At 41.6% G+C, this 17,208-nt stretch overlaps 1 protein-coding gene across 7 annotated transcripts in view; it reads left to right on the top strand.

Moving 5' to 3' along the window:
- Positions 1-6,684: 6,684 nt before the first annotated feature.
- Positions 6,685-17,208, top strand: part of TSC22D2 (TSC22 domain family member 2) — a 45,166-nt gene continuing 34,642 nt past the window's right edge. For 6 of the 7 annotated variants that reach the window (XR_008710713.1, XR_008710712.1, XR_008710711.1 and 3 more), the window contains exon 1: positions 6,685-8,634. Coding sequence is in view for 4 of the 7 variants with exons in the window: in XM_055569379.1 (XP_055425354.1) it covers positions 6,692-8,634 (1,943 nt within the window). In the remaining 3 variants the exon portion in view is untranslated. Of the gene's footprint in view, positions 8,635-11,607; positions 14,011-17,208 lie in introns of those variants that run through there. The other variant, XM_055569381.1, reaches the window with a different exon arrangement.

The following is a 17,208-nucleotide window of genomic DNA, read 5'->3' as shown; positions in this document are numbered from 1 at the left end:
TGATATTTATTTCTAACAAATGCTCTTGGAACCTGAAAATTAGTCCTCCACTTTGTGTTTTTCTAACAATTTAGTGATAAAATTATAGAAAATAGGGACTGCCCTGGCAGTGCAGTAGTTAAGACTCCGTGCTTCCACTGTAGGAGGTGCAGGTTTGATCCCTGGTCAGGGAACTAAGGTATCACATGCTGCATGGTGCAGTCAAGAAAAAAAAAAAACAAAAACTTTTTTAGTATGGAAAATAAATACAAGTTATTTCTAAATTCCAGAAAATTTTTTTTGCTGGAATAAAAACCATCCAATTCCTAATTCACACAAGATAATGCTCAATAAATGTCACTGTCTGACTGGTAGTATTAATTCTAAAGAGTTACTTCTCTTTACCTAGGCAATTGCTTCATTTTTACTGAAAGTATAGCTTTCTTTTCTCTATCCCAGAGTGTTTAGATTATATACTATTACTATTTTAAATATAATATTCATTCATTGAGAAAAAAAAAAAAAGTCAAGTTTTCTTGAGTATCTCTGGTTTACATCCCAGGATCTTGTGACTATAAAATAGTTTTCCATCTGGGAATCAATGCTTTCAAATTGTAGTGCTGGAGAAGACCCTTGAGAGTACCTTGGATTGCAAGGAGATCAAATCAGTCAATCCTAAAGGAAATCAACTCTGAATACTCATTGGAAGCATTCATGCTGAAGCTGAAACTCCAATACTTTGGCCCCCTGATGTGAAGAGCCAATTCATTGGAAAAGACCCTGATGCTAGGAAAGACTGAAGGCAGGAGAAGAAGGGGATGACAGAGGATGAGATGGTTGGATGGCATCACTGATTCATTGGACATCAGTTTGAGCAAACTTGGGGAAATAGAGAAGCACAGGGAAGCTTGGCATGCTGCAGTCCATGGGATCCCAAGGAGTCAGACATGACTTAGTGACTGAACAACAAATTGATAAGGGTAGATGATAACCTAGTAAAATTTGGGGGTATGATGCTCTCACGTGATGAAAAGACCTTTCTGCCATAATTGTTTCGTGTTTTGTTTTGTTTTTTCCCAATCAGTGGAAATATTCCTTAGTTTCTAAGTCATTTTTCCCCCTGCATTGTTTCAGGTTAAGTCTTTGAGGGAAGAATCAAGCACAGGACAGTCAAGTTGGAAGTGCTAGAGCAGTAACCACGGAGGCCCACAGTTTCCACCTGCAGTTTCTGGGTCAGGCAAGAAACAAGGATAGTTGCCTTAATACAGCCAGCCTTGAGTTTTGGTACTCCAGGGAGCTTCCCAGTTCCAGTGAGTTATACTACCAAGTTACTTATTATGAACTTTATACACACACACACACACACACACACACGTTGTTGTTTAGTCACTAAGTCGTGTCTGACTCTTTTGCAATCCGATGGACTGTAGCCCACCAGGCTCCTCTGTCCATGGGATTTCCCAAGCAAGAATACCAGATTGGTTTGCCATTTTCTTCTAAAGGGGATCTTCCCAAGCCAGGGATTGAACCCATGTGTCCTGCATCAGCAGGAAGATTCTTACCACTGAGCCACTCGGGAAGCGCCCCCCACCCCAACACACACAGACATCAGATCAGATCAGATCAGATCAGTCACTCAGTCGTGTCCGACTCTTTGCGACCCCATGAATCACAGCACACCAGGCCTCCCTGTCCATCACCAACTCCCGGAGTTCACTCAGACTCACGTCCATTGAGTCAGTGATGCCATCCAGCCATCTCATCCTCTGTCGTCCCCTTCTCCTCTTGCCCCCAATCCCTCCCAGCATCAGAGTCTTTTCCAATGACTCAACTCTTCGCATGAGGTGGCCAAAGTACTGGAGTTTCAGCTTTAGCATCATTCCTTCCAAAGAAATCCCAGGGCTGATCTCCTTCAGAATGGACTGATTGGATCTCCTTGCAGTCCAAGGGACTCTCAAGAGTCTTCTCCGACACCACAGTTCAAAAGCATCAATTCTTCGGCACTCAGCCTTCTTCACAGTCCGACTCTCACATCCATACATGACCACAGGACAAACCATAGCCTTGACTAGACGGACCTTTGTTGGCAAAGTAATGTCTCTGCTTTTGAATATGCTGTCTAGGTTGGTCATAACTTTCCTTCCAAGGAGTAAGCGTCTTTTAATTTCATGGCTGCAGTCACCAACTGTAGTGATTTTGGAGCCCAGAAAAATAAATTCTGACACTGTTTCCGCTGTTTCCCCATCTATTTCCCATGAAGTGGTGGGACCGGATGCCATGATCTTCATTTTCTGAATGTTGAGCTTTAAGCCAACTTTTTCACTCTCCACTTTCGTGCTTTTAGTTACATGTTGGCTTTTAATTTTTTGTGGGCCAACCAGAAATTACATAGCTTTTTGTAGTTTCATCACAGTTATATGATTTTTTTGTTTGATATAAAATTTCAAACTTATTTACATAAAGCAAAATTCTTATCATTTCTTAATAGAAATTTTATGCAATGAATTCCTTACATTTTTAAATAGAAAATGTATAAAAGAAGCTAGGGCCTTAAAAGCTTTTGAAAACTTATTTTCAAGATAACTATATTATTAAACACACACAAATCCTTCAACAGATAAATAAAAATTCTAACTTTATAAATCTTATTTTTTGCTAAGATGCCTTTAACATCTTTAACTCTATCCTTACTAGAAGTATAGCCCATTACTGACGTCTTCTAAGTTACCTTTGTCATCACTTTCATTTCATAATACATCCTTTAAGGAGAAATAGTCTTATGGATTGCTTAACATCTTAAATGTTTCCTTTAAATGTAAGAGTAGCATAACAAGCAATCGAGAAATTGATGTGGGATTCCCCTGAAGGTCCAGTGGTTAAGAATCCACCTTCCAATGCAGGGGACATGGGTTCAATCCCTGGTCCAGGAACTAAGAGTCTACATACCATGGGGCAACCAAGTCCAAGCACCACAACTAAGGCCTGACACAGCCAAATAAATAGTGGATCACAATAGACTGTGGAAAATTCTGAAGGAGATGGGAATACCAGACCACCTGACCTGCCTCTTGAGAAATCTGTATGTAGGTCAGGAAGCAACAGTTAGAACTGGACATGGAACAACAGACTGGGTCCAAATAGGAAAAGGAGTACGTCAAGGCTGTTAATTGTTACTCTGCTTATTTAACTTCTATGCAGAGTACACCATGAGAAATGCTGGGCTGGATGAAGCAAAAGCTGGAATCAAGATTGCCGGGAGAAATATCAAAAACCTCACATATGCAGATGATACCACCCTTATGGCAGAAAGTGAAGAAGAACTAAAGAGCCTCTTGATGAAAGTGAAAGAGGAGAGTAAAAAAGTTGGCTTAAAGCTCAACATTCAGAAAACGAAGATCATGGCATCCGGTCCCATCACTTCATGGCAAATAGATGGAGAAACAGTGGAAACAGTGGCAGACCTTATTTTGGGGGGCTCCAAAATCACTGCAGATGGTGACTGAAGCCATGAAATTAAAAGACGCTTACTCCTTGGAAGGAAAGTTATGACCAACCTAGACAGCATATTAAAAAGCAGAGACATTACTTTGCCAACAAAGGTCCGTCTAGTCAAGGCTATGGTTTTTCCAGTGGTCATGTATGGATGTGAGAGTTGGACTATAAAGAAAGCTGAGTGCTGAACAATTGATGCTTTTGAACTGTGGTGTTGGAGAAGACTCTTGAGAGTCCCTTGGACTGCAAGGAGATCCAACCAGTCCATCCTAGAGGAGATCAGTCCTGAGTGTTCATTGGAAGGACTGGTGTTGAAGCTGAAAATCCAGTACTTTGGCCACCTGATGCGGAAGAGCTGACTCACTTGAAAAAACCCTGACGCTGGGAAAGACTGAAGGCGAGAGGAGAAGGGGACGACAGAGGATGAGATGGCTGGATGGCATCACCAACTCAATGGCCATGAGTCTGAATAAGCTCTGGGAGTTGGTGATGGACAGGGAGGCCTGGCATGCTGCAGTCCATGGGGTTGCAAAGGGTTGGACACGACTGAGTGACTGAACTGAAGTGATAGACATATATGTATATACGAAGTTGATGTAATAATATAACGTAATTGGACAAGCAGGCATACAACATTTACTTTTCCAAAAGCTGCACACATAATATCACCCATTGATCATCACTTTTAACAATCTAGTAAATCAATCCAAAATGAAGTTTTTATTAAGTCATATTTGATGTAACCAGTTGATCTAACTTATTGATGGAAAACTGTCTCTAACAATTACTGAAATTACAGATTTAGTAATGAAACATTCCATTAGCTATTTTTGCCACAATAGCAGCATTATGTTACCCTTGGTTCCTTTACTCTCTCCCACCCCCTTAAGAAGCAGGGATTTTATTATGTGGTCTTATTTCACATCCTGACCTCAGTCATTTGGTTTGGAATACATAATTTCTCCTAACGTTTAATGATATAGACATATCCTTGTATATTATTTTCAACTAATGACCTAAAAAGTTCTCTGAAATTTTAAATTATCAAAAGATCCTTTGGGATAAAAAATATTTGTATTCTTCAAAGATTAGAGAACTGAATACAATAATTAACTTGATTTATGTCAGTCATGATATGATTGCTAAAGCTGTAATAGATAAACTTTGAATTCCATCAAGACACTTTACCTAAACGATGTGTCAAAGAGCCACCTTCCTCTTTTTTTTAAAAAACTACTTAAAAGAATGACGTTACCATTTTCTTTTGCCAGAGAGTAACTAAATGATGGTAAATTCTCCAGTACTTGCATAGCTGCTTTCTGGACAGGAAAGAGTGCTTTCTAACTTGCTCTAATTGTTCATGGCCCAATCCAAGCCTTCTAACACTCTGGCTCTAACTAAGAGTTTCAGAATAAACAAAAGAAAGAACTACAACTATTTAACGCAGTAGGTTCTACATTTATGGAGCCCATAAGCTGATTTCACGCTGAAAGTAAAAACAGTCTCAAGATGTTTAAACGAACTCTTCGATGCTGGAATCACAACAAACTCAGGAAAATTAGGAATATATTGGTAACCTCTAATCTTTTTTTAAACTGACCTCATCCTGGGCAAGTAACCATCTCCTGATGCCATTGTTGGAGACTAAAATTTCTGGCTGAAAGATCCTTTTTCTGACTCAATCTGGCTTGCTATTCTTGGTTAATCGTCCCCATTTCTCTCAACATTTCACTCTTCTGACTATACTGGATAACATTCATGTTCAGGAAAGGCTTTTTATAAGTGATTCGGTTCCTCCAGCCGTCTCCCTCTTTATTCTAGCTAAATCCCCCAACCTCCATTCCTATAGCCTTCTTTCACTAAGATTTTGCTAAACATTAGACACAGCAAGCACATGACCTCCAGTTTCCAATGCCTCCGAATAAACCGATATAAAAACCTTCAGTTGGCGCGGCTGTAAGTTTTCCTAGAGTTGGAATTTAAGAGTCTTTAGTTCTACAACTCTTAAAGACCTACAGGGCAAAATTTAAATTTAAAAAAAAATTTAAATTAAAAAAAAAAAACCGCCCCCCATTTTAACCTTTAGCCCCGCCCACTACCCCCCAGCCTCCACGCGAAACTCTGCAGGAAACCGGAGGGGGCGGGGCGGTGACGTCACGACGCCGGTGCGTCACGGAACGGCGGCGGCTGCGACGCTGGCGGTGGCTGCGGCAGCGGCGGCATTTTAGTCGGCAGCGGCGGCGGCAGCGGGGCTGCTGCTCCTCCCAGCATCCCTGGCGCGGCCATTTCAGCCCCATCTTGGCCGAGGGGAGGGAGCTGCAGCCGCCGCTTCAGCAGTTTGAATTTCAGTTTCTACAGGGCCTGCGAACCGGGCGCACCGAGGAAGAGTCGAAGAAGCTACCGCAGCTACCTCACACAGCCGGCGCGCCGTCGCTTGCCGGCCTGCCGGCCGCCGCCCCTCACTCTCTCAGGAGCCGCGAGGGGAAGGCCGAGACCGCCGCCACCGCCCGCCCGCGGGGGTGGCTCCCCCTGTATAGGGGAGGACCGAGCCGGCTTTCCCCTCCCCCGGAGCAGGTTTCCGCCTGAGACAGTCGACATGTCCCTGGGACTGAGCTCCGGCTAGAGCCGGGGAGGGAGGGCCGCCCGCCCGCAGCTCCTGGCTGAATCAGGAATCCCTGGCTCCGGACTCGCCACTCCTACTCCTGCTTCCCTCGGCGTCCGAAAGCCCGGAGCTGACGCCGGCACTGGTTCGAAGAGCCGGAGCGGGGCAGCACCGCCCCTCACGCCGCCGCCGCCTCCCCTTCGCCCTCCCACTCCCACCCCCAGCCTAGGCCTGCTGACCGCGCGGAGCTGGATTGACCACGGCGGCCCGAAGACGCGAGGAGGAAGCAGCCGACCCGCCCCTGGGATAGTGCTCTCGCCGCCACTGTGGGGATTGAATTGAGGCGCCTCGACTGCGGGAGGCGAGAAGGAAGGAGGAGCCGCCGCACGAGTGAGACGGGGGCAGAGCCGTAGAGACCGACTCGGATAAGGAAACGGGAGGAGGATGTCTCACGGAGCGGCCGGCGCCCGGATCAGCCCGTGACTCTTAGAGCGGCGGGCCTCAGACCCCAGCACGGACGCGGACTTTGTCTTTGGGGGCCAGTGTTCTGCCCTTCCTGGTTTCTGGCAAGATCGCGGAGGAGCCGGGTGCCTCTCTGCCCTTCCAGCCTTCCTCACCATGTCCAAGATGCCGGCCAAGAAGAAGAGCTGCTTCCAGATCACCAGTGTCACTACGGCCCAGGTGGCTACTAGCATCACCGAGGACACCGAGAGCCTGGACGACCCGGATGAGTCACGCACGGAGGACGTTTCTTCCGAGATATTCGACGTTTCTCGGGCCACGGATTACGGCCCCGAGGAGGTCTGCGAGCGCAGCTCCTCCGAAGAGACGCTCAACAATGTTGGGGATGCGGAGACTCCCGGAACCGTCTCCCCCAACCTCCTCCTGGACGGACAGCTGGCGGCCGCTACAGCCGCTCCGGCCAACGGAGGAGGAGCCGTTTCGGCCCGGAGCGTGGCCGGGGTGCTGGCCAGCACCCTGTCGCCGGCCGCCACCTCAGTCCCCTCCTCGGGGGCCCCCGGCGCCCCCCCGGTCACAGGCCCGTCCGCCACGCCAGGAACTGCCGCCTCATCACAGCCCCCCACCACTTGTAGTTCGCGTTTTCGCGTGATCAAGCTGGATCACGGCAGCGGGGAGCCTTATAGACGCGGCCGATGGACGTGTATGGAATACTATGAGCGGGATTCCGATAGCAGCGTCCTGACCCGGTCCGGGGATTGCATTAGGCACAGCAATACTTTTGACCAGACTGCGGAGCGAGACAGCGGCCTGGGCGCCACCGGAGGGTCGGTGGTGGTGGTGGTGGCCTCCATGCCGGGCGCGCATGGGCCCGACTCGGGAACTGACAGCTCCTTGACTGCTGTGTCACAGCTACCCCAGTCGGAGAAAATGAGCCAACCCGCCCCGGCCCCGCCGCAGAGTTTTGGCGTTGGGCAGCCGCAGCCGCCGCCGCCGCCCGTAGGTGGGGCTGTGGCTCCAAGCTCGGCTTCGTTGCCGCTGTTCCCGGGAGCCGCGGCCGGGCCGCCGCAGAGGTTGGCAGCCCCGCCGCCCAGCCAGGCCCAGGGCGCCGGGCCCCCGGGGCCCAACGGACAGGGCCTGCCGCTGACGAATGTAACCTTGGCGCAGCCCGGCCTTGCCGTGGGCGCTGCCACCGCGCCCCCGCCCCAGCAGTTCGCGTATTCTCAGCCTCAGATGCCGCCGGGCCATCTGCTGCCCGTCCCGCCCGCCGCCCAGAGTGAGTACCTGCAGCCGCACGTGGCCGGCCTGCAGCCGCCCAGCCCGGCGCAGCCCTCTTCCGCGGGCGCAGCAGCGGGTCTCGCCGCGGCCGCCGGTCTCCCCGCGGGCACCGGCCAGAACGCCGCCTCCACTGGCGCGCAGATGATGGGTGCGCCCTCCTTGCCCGGAGAAGCGGTGGCCCCTGGGCCGGGCCCCGCGCCCGGAGGACCGGCCGCGCCGGGTCAACCGGCCGGAGTGCCCGCGGTTGCCGTGGGAGGCACGGCGCCGTCGGGCCTGGTTCCCGCCGGGGTCGGGCAGCCGCAGGCCGCGCTTCCGCCGCAGATGAGTGGTAGCGGCGCGCCGTCGGTCGTGCCCAGCGGCCCTCTCGCCGTGGTGCCCGGAGTTGCCAACGTGCCTGCAGCCGCGCCCGCTCCCAGCGTGCCTAGTGTGTCGACGACTTCTGTTACTATGCCAAATGTTCCCGCGCCCCTGGGCCAGGCGCCGCAGCTTTGCAGCCAGCCTCCGGTCAGCAGGAGTGGCGGCAGCATCCAGCACGTGGGGCTGCCCTTAGCGCCCGGCACAGCCAGTGCCCCGACGAGTCTACCGCAGTCTGACCTGAGCCAGTTTCAGACTCAGACCCAGCCTTTAGTCGGGCAAGTTGACGATACTAGAAGAAAATCAGAACCCCTACCTCAACCACCACTTTCTCTCATTGCTGAAAATAAGCCTGTTGTGAAGCCTCCTGTTGCAGATGCCCTGGCAAACCCCCTTCAGTTAACACCCATGAACAGTCTCGCCACCTCTGTATTCAGCATAGCTATTCCTGTTGATGGTGATGAAGACAGGTATGGAAATCTTATTTGAAATATTTGATGGGAATGCTTGACCAAACATTGTAGTTTAGGATGCAATTGTGGGAGATTCTTTTGTTTCTTTTTTCCAATTTGAGGACCTTAACATTTCTAAATATTAAAGATAGTTTGTATTTAATAAAATTGATTTATCGGTTCTTGAAAAGACATTCGTTTTAAATCACTGATATAAAAAGTGATAGAATTGATGTCATAGCTGTTTATAAGCACCAAAATGGATAGGAATGCAGCACTGTTGATTCGAAAGGGTGGATATTAGTTTAATCTTCTCGATTTGTAAGTGGTAGCTAGTAGGTTATGCCCCGTACGATTGTCCCTTTATTAGATGTCGATCACACTTGAACACTTAATGGCAGAGTGTTTTGTCAGTGTGAGTTTTGAGACTGAGACATAAAATGAGTTAAGACTTTCCCATTCTGGAAAACCAGGAGGCCCTGTAATAGAGAAATAACCATGTAAGGTATCTCCAGTGTATCTGGAAAGGGTGGAGAGATAATGATGAAATGTCAGATTCGGCTTTGAAGATCCTGTCTTCAGCCCTTTAATAAAAGGACAAGCCAGGAGGCTTCCCAGTGACTTTTTTTAAGACGCCTTTTTTTTTTTTTTTTTTAAAGGCAGAAAGTGTATTGGAAAGATGTTCTTATTTTCCATCAATCTTTTTATTGTAGAAAGGGGGAGATGTGAGACTCACACAGAAGGGAAAGCTGTAGTTCTTAAAAATTAGGGTGATTTTATAGTAAAAATATGAACGTTAACAACTGGTTCCCTCTGTTTAGGGGGGATGCTTTTTAAACAGCTCAAGGGCAGATTGGTGTATTGCCATACCAAGTCCACTACAGTTGATGTTTGGTTATAGTTTAATAAGGATTTTAAGTGGTTTTGAGGAAATGGCACATGAAAATTTGACGTAGTATGTATAATGCAAATTTTATAAAACTAGTTTATTACCAAAAATTACATTTAAAAATCACAGAGAAAGTTTCAGATACTTCACAGTTAGAAATTTATTTTCTGGGGTTTTTTGTTTTGAGAAAGGTTTAATTTTATATGTGGTAAAGGATCAGAAGTACCTTATAGATTTCTGGAGTAATTGGTATCTAGAATACGATGAGACCTGTTAAAACTTTTTCTTCTTCTTTTCTTCTGAGTTTCTTCACATTGTTTTCATTTTGAATTACCCTTGTATTTTTGTTACATACTTCTGTAGGTTTGAAATGCTCACTGAAATTCATCCTCTCTTCAGAGTTCATCTTTTTTAATAGGAGATTTGCTTGTGGTGTGTCTTTATTTTGAGAACCCTTAGAGAATACCACATGTCCATAAATGAGCTCAAATAGTCACCGAGAAATTTTATGTGGATGGGACTACCAAGTAAAGACTGATTCCACAAGCCACTCAGAAAAATCCTTCTCTACATTTTCTGCCATATTTCCCTTTTCACACATTGGTGCACACCTGAAATGCCACTTGAGTTTATTTGTTCACCTTTGGTAATAATCAGCAGGCATTTTCCCTTTTCTAGCTGCCAGAAGCCAGTTTTTTTGATGAGTTGGTAAATAATCATTTGCTTACCTCTCTGTTCCTGTTGTACATCCCCCCACCTCATATCTCTTCAAGAAATAATGACTGGTTTCTCAGCCCCTCAGCACCCCAAAAAAACACATGCACACCTGTGAACTGAATGTATTTTTCTCTCCTTCATACCTCTCAGTTTTTTTGCATTTATATTCGCCAGAACTTTAACGTGATGATATGGTATGAAGCAGAGAGATCTGTTGATAAATGGGAACTCTGGGTTGTATCCTTTAGGATATGACCTCAAAGATGCATTTATTTCTTCTCTTTATTAAAAGAGTTGGTAATTTCAAGAATCTTATTTCCAAACCTACGACTATCTGAATTACAGATACTACTGTATCAGTGTTCTTATCCATTTTAACAGTTAACCAGTGCTGGGGTTTTCCTGTGTGTATCCTCCTATTTTAAATGTGGCACTTCCCTCCCCCACCCAGTCTTTTAAAATCTTCATTGCTTTTCAAATGTGCATTTCTAATTTTTGCTATAGTCTTTCATTGGTTTCTAATTTAACATGCCAGTTTCCTAGATGTAATCTTACACATTTGACTGTTTTGTCACTGAACCAACACACCTGGTGAAGGAATAAATCCATTAAGTAGAAATAGTTTTGGGGTCTTTTTAAATTTGTTTTTTAATATGATTTTAAGTTGCCTTTAATTAAAATCTTCATACAGTTTTATTTGCAGTCATTCAGATGTAAACAAAATACTGGAGTGAGAGGTCTTGAGTAATTATTAATAGGTTGACAAATTTCAAATCCTTAAATATTTTTTTAAAAGATGTTTGCTTTTTAAAAAACCATTAAGACATTAGTAAACAACAATCTATTTCTTTGAGAAAAGGAAGGAAAATGGAAGATAAAAAGATTCAGGTGGTTTAAGTTGACATATTAAACACTATCTTGTAGATATTGGTTCTGTTTCTTAATACAAGGATCTGTATTGGCTCATTTTGAGACCATTTATTTTAAAGAAGCAGACCTTATGTACTATCCTATCTTTAAAGGGACTGATGGTTTTGTATGCCAAGTAAGAAAAGTCTTGAAGTTCTCAGTTAACATTGCCCATTGACCTTATATTGTTAATTAGCGTAACATTTTATATCATTCTCGCTTAATGGTCAGTTGTTGAGATTATTTAAATTGATTTTGCATAAACTGGAGGATGTAATAGTGGTTGAAAACATGATTCATAAAAAATGCATAGACATTTCTACAGTAAAGGTTACAAAAAATTTTTAAACTACTTATAGGCTTAACAGACTCCAATTTGCTAAAAGGGGGAGGTGCAAAATATTATTGGCCCTTTTGGAAAAGGAACACAGCACAGATCGTTTTCCATAGATAACTGACCAATGTGAACTCTGTAGGCCACATTCCAGGAACTCATGAATGGCTGCAATTGTGAACTGTCAACTGCAACCAGAAGACTGTTGAAAACCTGATTGTAAGGATCCTCTAGTGGCAGATATCTTTATATCTTGTTAATAGTTTTGTGTAGTTTGCTAATGACTGCTGATAAAAGAGTATAAATTGTGAGTGTTAAGTGGTGTGTCCTGGTATGTGCTATAAACACAGATTTTGTTTGTATAGTTGTATATATAGATACGTGTATGAGATATACATATACTTTTTTAATGAAGTTTTTTTTTTTTTTTACTTGACATTTAAGAGAATTACGTAAATGTGTATCGGGAGGCAAAACTGTCACTCTTACTGTGTTTTAAAAACCTGTAAGTAATTTTCCAGAGCTCTGAAAAAACTGCATTTAGTCTTTAAAAGTGAAAGCTCCTTTCTTGAATCTGTATTTCTTTGGGAGCTTATGGTTCCTTATCGATATTGAATTTTGCCTTGTGACTTTATAGTTGATATGTAAACCACATACTAGATACCATCTTATGCCTAAGTACTCTTACTAAGGATTTTGTAATCAAAGTTTGATTGACATCAAATGAGTGACATTGTTGTTTAGTATAAAAACTGATATTGATGCATTCATCAGAGTGCCTCACTGGTATGCTTTAGTCATAAAACCTGGCTCTAAGTCAAGGAAATTATCATACATTTCCAGAAAGGCCAATAATCAAAAAGTGCCTGAAATTCTTAAAACCAGGAATTGTATCAGCAGGCATATGGCCTTTTTTATTCACGGTGACACAGTTGTTTAAAATTTTCTGTGAACTAAATTGTATGGACTGAACATTGGTTAACTTCGTTAGAAAATATAAGGGCTTTAATGTGTGTGGATAAGATACATTGCCAAGTTAACTAATTTATTAACAATCTTTTTCTTGGAAGGGATGGAGGGTATTTTGAATTATAGTGAGAAGTTTTTCTTTTTTTTTTTCAGTACTGGTAGTGGGGTATATATTTTCTCCCTTATGAGAATAAATGTAAGACCAGTCTGTTCTTTGGGAATTTTGATAGCACTAATTTGGAAATAATAAAACATGATACTAGATTTATGACCTGGTACTTCGTAATTCAGTCGGTAAAGAATCTGCCTGCAGTGCAGGAGACCCGGGTTCGATCCCTGGGTTGGGAAGATCCCCTGGAGAAGGAAACGGCAACCCACTCCAGTATCCTTGTCTGGAAAATCTCCTGGACAGAGGAGCCTGGTGGGCTGCAGTCCATGGGGTCGCAGAGAGTCGGGCATGACTGAGCGACTAACACACTTAGTCTTTCTAAGCACCAGAAATTGGAGGGCCTCTAAAGTCCTCTAGTAACAAAGAGCTGCCCCACCAATCAGATGGTAAAGAAACCAAAATGAATCTCTTCCCTGAGGAATGGTTTGATAGGGGAGTATAAAAGAATATTGACTTTTTTTCCCTAAAATGGTAGAAGCTGAGGGGTTTAGGGAGTAGGAAGTAATAGCAGATAACCAAGACAGAAGTAAATATAGTGAAATAATATGGAATATGGTCTCAAAAGGAATAGGAACCATACCATGTTACTAGTAAGGAGCAATGGTCTAATTTCTTCTTTTAATAATTGTTTTAGACCAGTATGTATTTGCTTTTCCAGAAAGATACTGTTTATTTCTTAATTGAATTACTCTTTAAATAGAAGAGAGGCTTTACAAAAACAGGTATATCTGGTTAAATGTAGCCTGAATAATAATGTTCTAAGGAATCTTTTTATTAGTGGGAAGAGCAGATTTTTAATGTCTTAATTGTTGACAGTGTTGAAGGTTTATGTGTAGCAAAATTTCTGAATTGTAATAAATCCCTTGTTTTTTTCTTTATACTAAATCAGTAGTCTTGTGATTTGAAGCTGTTCTTTTAAATCATGTAATACAAATTACTGTATCCACAAAGAATATGCATTCCTGAGTCATTTGTCTAATTAGGTCTTTACCAGAATAATTCTTGAACATACCAGATTATTCAATATTTGTTATATTCTTAACCTGGCTTTGCTTAGGGTAAAAATTGGGACTCCTTTGTAAAGATTTAGGAACAGTAATTTGTATCATTCTTATACATTATTACATGATTTTTCATAATATATTTTAATGTATACTCTTCTGATTTGACTGGTAACATTAAGGTATATTGATTATCTGCTCTACCTCTAAAAAGTATGTGATTGGTTCTCCTTTTAACTCAGGTGAATTAAATTTCATCTAGGCTACTTTGGACTGCTTACCACTCCAATTTGAAGCCTCAAGTCAGGTTAAAGTTTTTAGTTTTAGTTTTATGTCTTTGTATTCAAGCTACCTTTTGTTAAAAAAGAATAAAGTCATACTCTTTAAGTTGTACATTTATATATGATGGTTATGTGAAAATTTTGTAGATCATTGAGTTAATAATGTTCACCATGGACATAGACGATTAGTAAACGTCCTGATAATTTATACTCATCACAGTAGGCAAGACAAATAAGTGAAGTCTAAATGTTAAATTACTTAAAACATCCTTTCCCATAAACTCTTACTAAAATCTGATTAAAGAATATAGATATCTAGAAGAGAAACTATGATTAATTTGTCAATTATTATAAATAATGCTAGTGTGTTTTAAATGTTATCTGTAAAGATTTAGGCTATCCATCTTCATTGTTACACAAGTAAATTGTTTAATCTGTGTATGAAGGATACTCAAAGTTTAAGGCTGACTAGTTTCTAAAATAGAACTAGAATTCAGTTTTAATAATTGGTATTATAAGTAAACCAAAACAAATCCATGTTATATGGTCTACCTAGCTTTTGAAAACAAAGGAGAGGGGGTTCTTGATCAAATAATCTATAGTGTGTTTAGTTATGTACCATACGGCATATCATGAGTGACCATTACAGATGATGGAATCAAGAGTCTTCGGTTTTGATCCAAAAATGAAATTGCATGGCATGGATATAATTAGAGAAAAGGAGACATTGGTTCAGGCCAGAAAAAATCATGTTATAATAAGTGGTTCAGAAACTTGTGTTCTAATTCTGGCTTTTCCACCATTTAGCTGATTTATTTGGTCAAGTCATTTAATTTTCTTGGTTTTCCTCATTGGTAAAATTAAAATTTGAGCCTTTGGTCAGACTTAAGATTCCCTAAGTCCATACATGAGAGAGCTGCCAACTTAAACCTTCCTCTTGGTAAAACCCTTTTCCTGCCCTTAGACTAATGTGTGACCCCAAAAATGAAGTTTACAAATACTCTGTAAGCAGGTTGAATGCCCAGAAAAACATTTGAAGTGGCAGTATGTCAATCATTCAACTTTCTCTGTGTTCTCTGAGTAGTACAAACTGAGATACAGAAATAAGACTTATCTTCTCCTTTAAGATCTCAGGATTTATGGAAACAATTACCAATTGTATACTTCATTGTAGGCTGTGATGGAATATTTAAGTTATTAATGGGAACAATTTAGGACATCAAGTCAGATTTGTGTAGGGAGGGAATAGTTAGATTGATTTCTGTTTAAATTATTCTCTGCATAGGTAATACATTTATACAGTTTAAAATTCAAAATATGCAAGTATAAATTGAAAGCCTTTCTGCCACCTCTGTCCTACCCAATTTCTGTCCTCAGAAGCAATGCGTTATTTTGCATTCTATAGAAGCTAACTCTTGAACTGAATCTTAAGAGTCATTCAGGTTGGGTCACTGATGAAAGAAGCAGATGATTTTCCAAGTAGGAGGGCAGTTTTGTGTAACAATGTGGAAGAGTAAGACTGTCAGATGTGGAACATGATGTGATTAATTTGACAGTAACCAGAATGTTTAAGGGCTTAAATGTCACAGAAAGGAATTTAAGTTTGTGATTGCTGTTCTTGAAGTTTCTTAAAGCTTTTATTGTTTAAGTAGCATGTATCTTGGAACCATTTCAATACTCGTTTATAGTGATTATTGTATTTTTAATTAAAATCTTGTGATAAAGTTGTATATAAGGAAATCCTGGGGGAGATCTGAATCCCAGAGGTAGAATTCTCCAATAGAATGGATTAAATAACTTGGTATATACCTGGCTCCAGGTTCATGTATTCTGCTTGCCTTAAGTAGTCTATTTGCCCCAGTAGTACCTTAATAATGGTAAAGTATTTGGTATATGTTAATACACTCTACCAAAAGTTGATTTTTATATAACACATTTAGAAATCATAACCCTGTATTAAACACAGACCAGGCTTAATTGTTTTAGAGCCTGTGTATACATAATCTCATTTCATCTTTTCAGCAATTGTAGTGACTGTTTTTCTCCCCTTTTTTATGGATTAAGGAAACTGAGGATTTGAGTCACATAGCTATTAAGTCAAACAAGGCACAGGGTCAGATTCAGGCTTTCTGACTCCACAGCCAGCTCTTGGATAGTCCCAGGGTTAATTTTATTACTTTCCTGGCTATGAGATAGGGTAAAGGAAAAGCATCTGTAGACACTGATCTGTTGTGTTGTAACCTTTTACCTAAAAGATGTTTTTTAAATCATTTAAAGTTTGTAGATGATAATGTTGGAGAGATGGCCCTTGTTCCTTTGCTTACTGTGTTTCCTTGGTTTTTATTGAGAGATTTCTGGAGTTGAGGTACATATGTTTTTTCTTGCTATTACAGTTGGCAACCCTACAGAGATCGTATCTTTAGCAGGTAGACATAGGTCACATTTAACTTACTTTCTCAGGTATTACATTCATGTACTTGATAATTATCATGACAGACTATTCAGTATATAAACTCAGAATGTTTATTGTCTGTTGGTTTTGAAATTTTTTTACAAATAGAAAAACAGATGTTTTCCTGTAGCAGGCTGAAATTTGAGAGTAAGCCATACCTCAGTCTTTAAAGAAGTGCTTCTATGGCTTTATATTTAAATTAATATCTTATATTTATATATAAATACTTTATATTTAGTTTACATTGACATCAAATATGTTAGAAAAGTGGTTTCAAATTTTATTTCTTGAGTAGAAGAGCATTTGTGTCCAAATCTCCATAAAATTTAGTATTTCTAACGAATTTTTTATATCAGTTGCTTCTTGATTCAAATATCATAGACTATAAACTTGAAATGCTCTCTATTAACAGTGTTTTCCTTGGACTCTTGATTTCCTCAATTTTACACCGTTCCAAAACAAAATGATCTGGCCCTTCAGTATTGACAAATGGCCCTTTTGAAATTCGTGATCAACTAGGTTTCATAGACTTGACTCCTTTAATCTGTGCCTGCTAATCAGTGTTTTGAGATTAATTGTTGCTATTTGCTAAAAAGCTCTCCGTGTATGGATAACATCTCAGCTTAAGAAACGAAAAAATTCATATTTTTAAGACTATATAAATGTTTATCCCTGGAATCTCAACTATTTAAAAAATTTTATACTGCATAGATTGTATAACTCCATATGGCTTATTTATTTTGAATATATATGTAAAAAGGAATTGTTAACTGCCAGCTCTTGCAACCTAAATGTTTTTGTTGACATGTTCTAAAGACTTCTAAGTACATTTATAGTATTGTATTTCACAGATTTTTTTTCTTTCTTGCCC

The sequence above is a fragment of the Bubalus kerabau genome, chromosome 2 (genome assembly GCF_029407905.1).
Source record: "Bubalus kerabau isolate K-KA32 ecotype Philippines breed swamp buffalo chromosome 2, PCC_UOA_SB_1v2, whole genome shotgun sequence".
NCBI classification, from domain to species: domain Eukaryota; kingdom Metazoa; phylum Chordata; class Mammalia; order Artiodactyla; family Bovidae; genus Bubalus; species Bubalus kerabau.
Note: the sequence above shows the minus strand (reverse complement) of the source record. Positions and strands in the feature narration are given on the sequence as shown.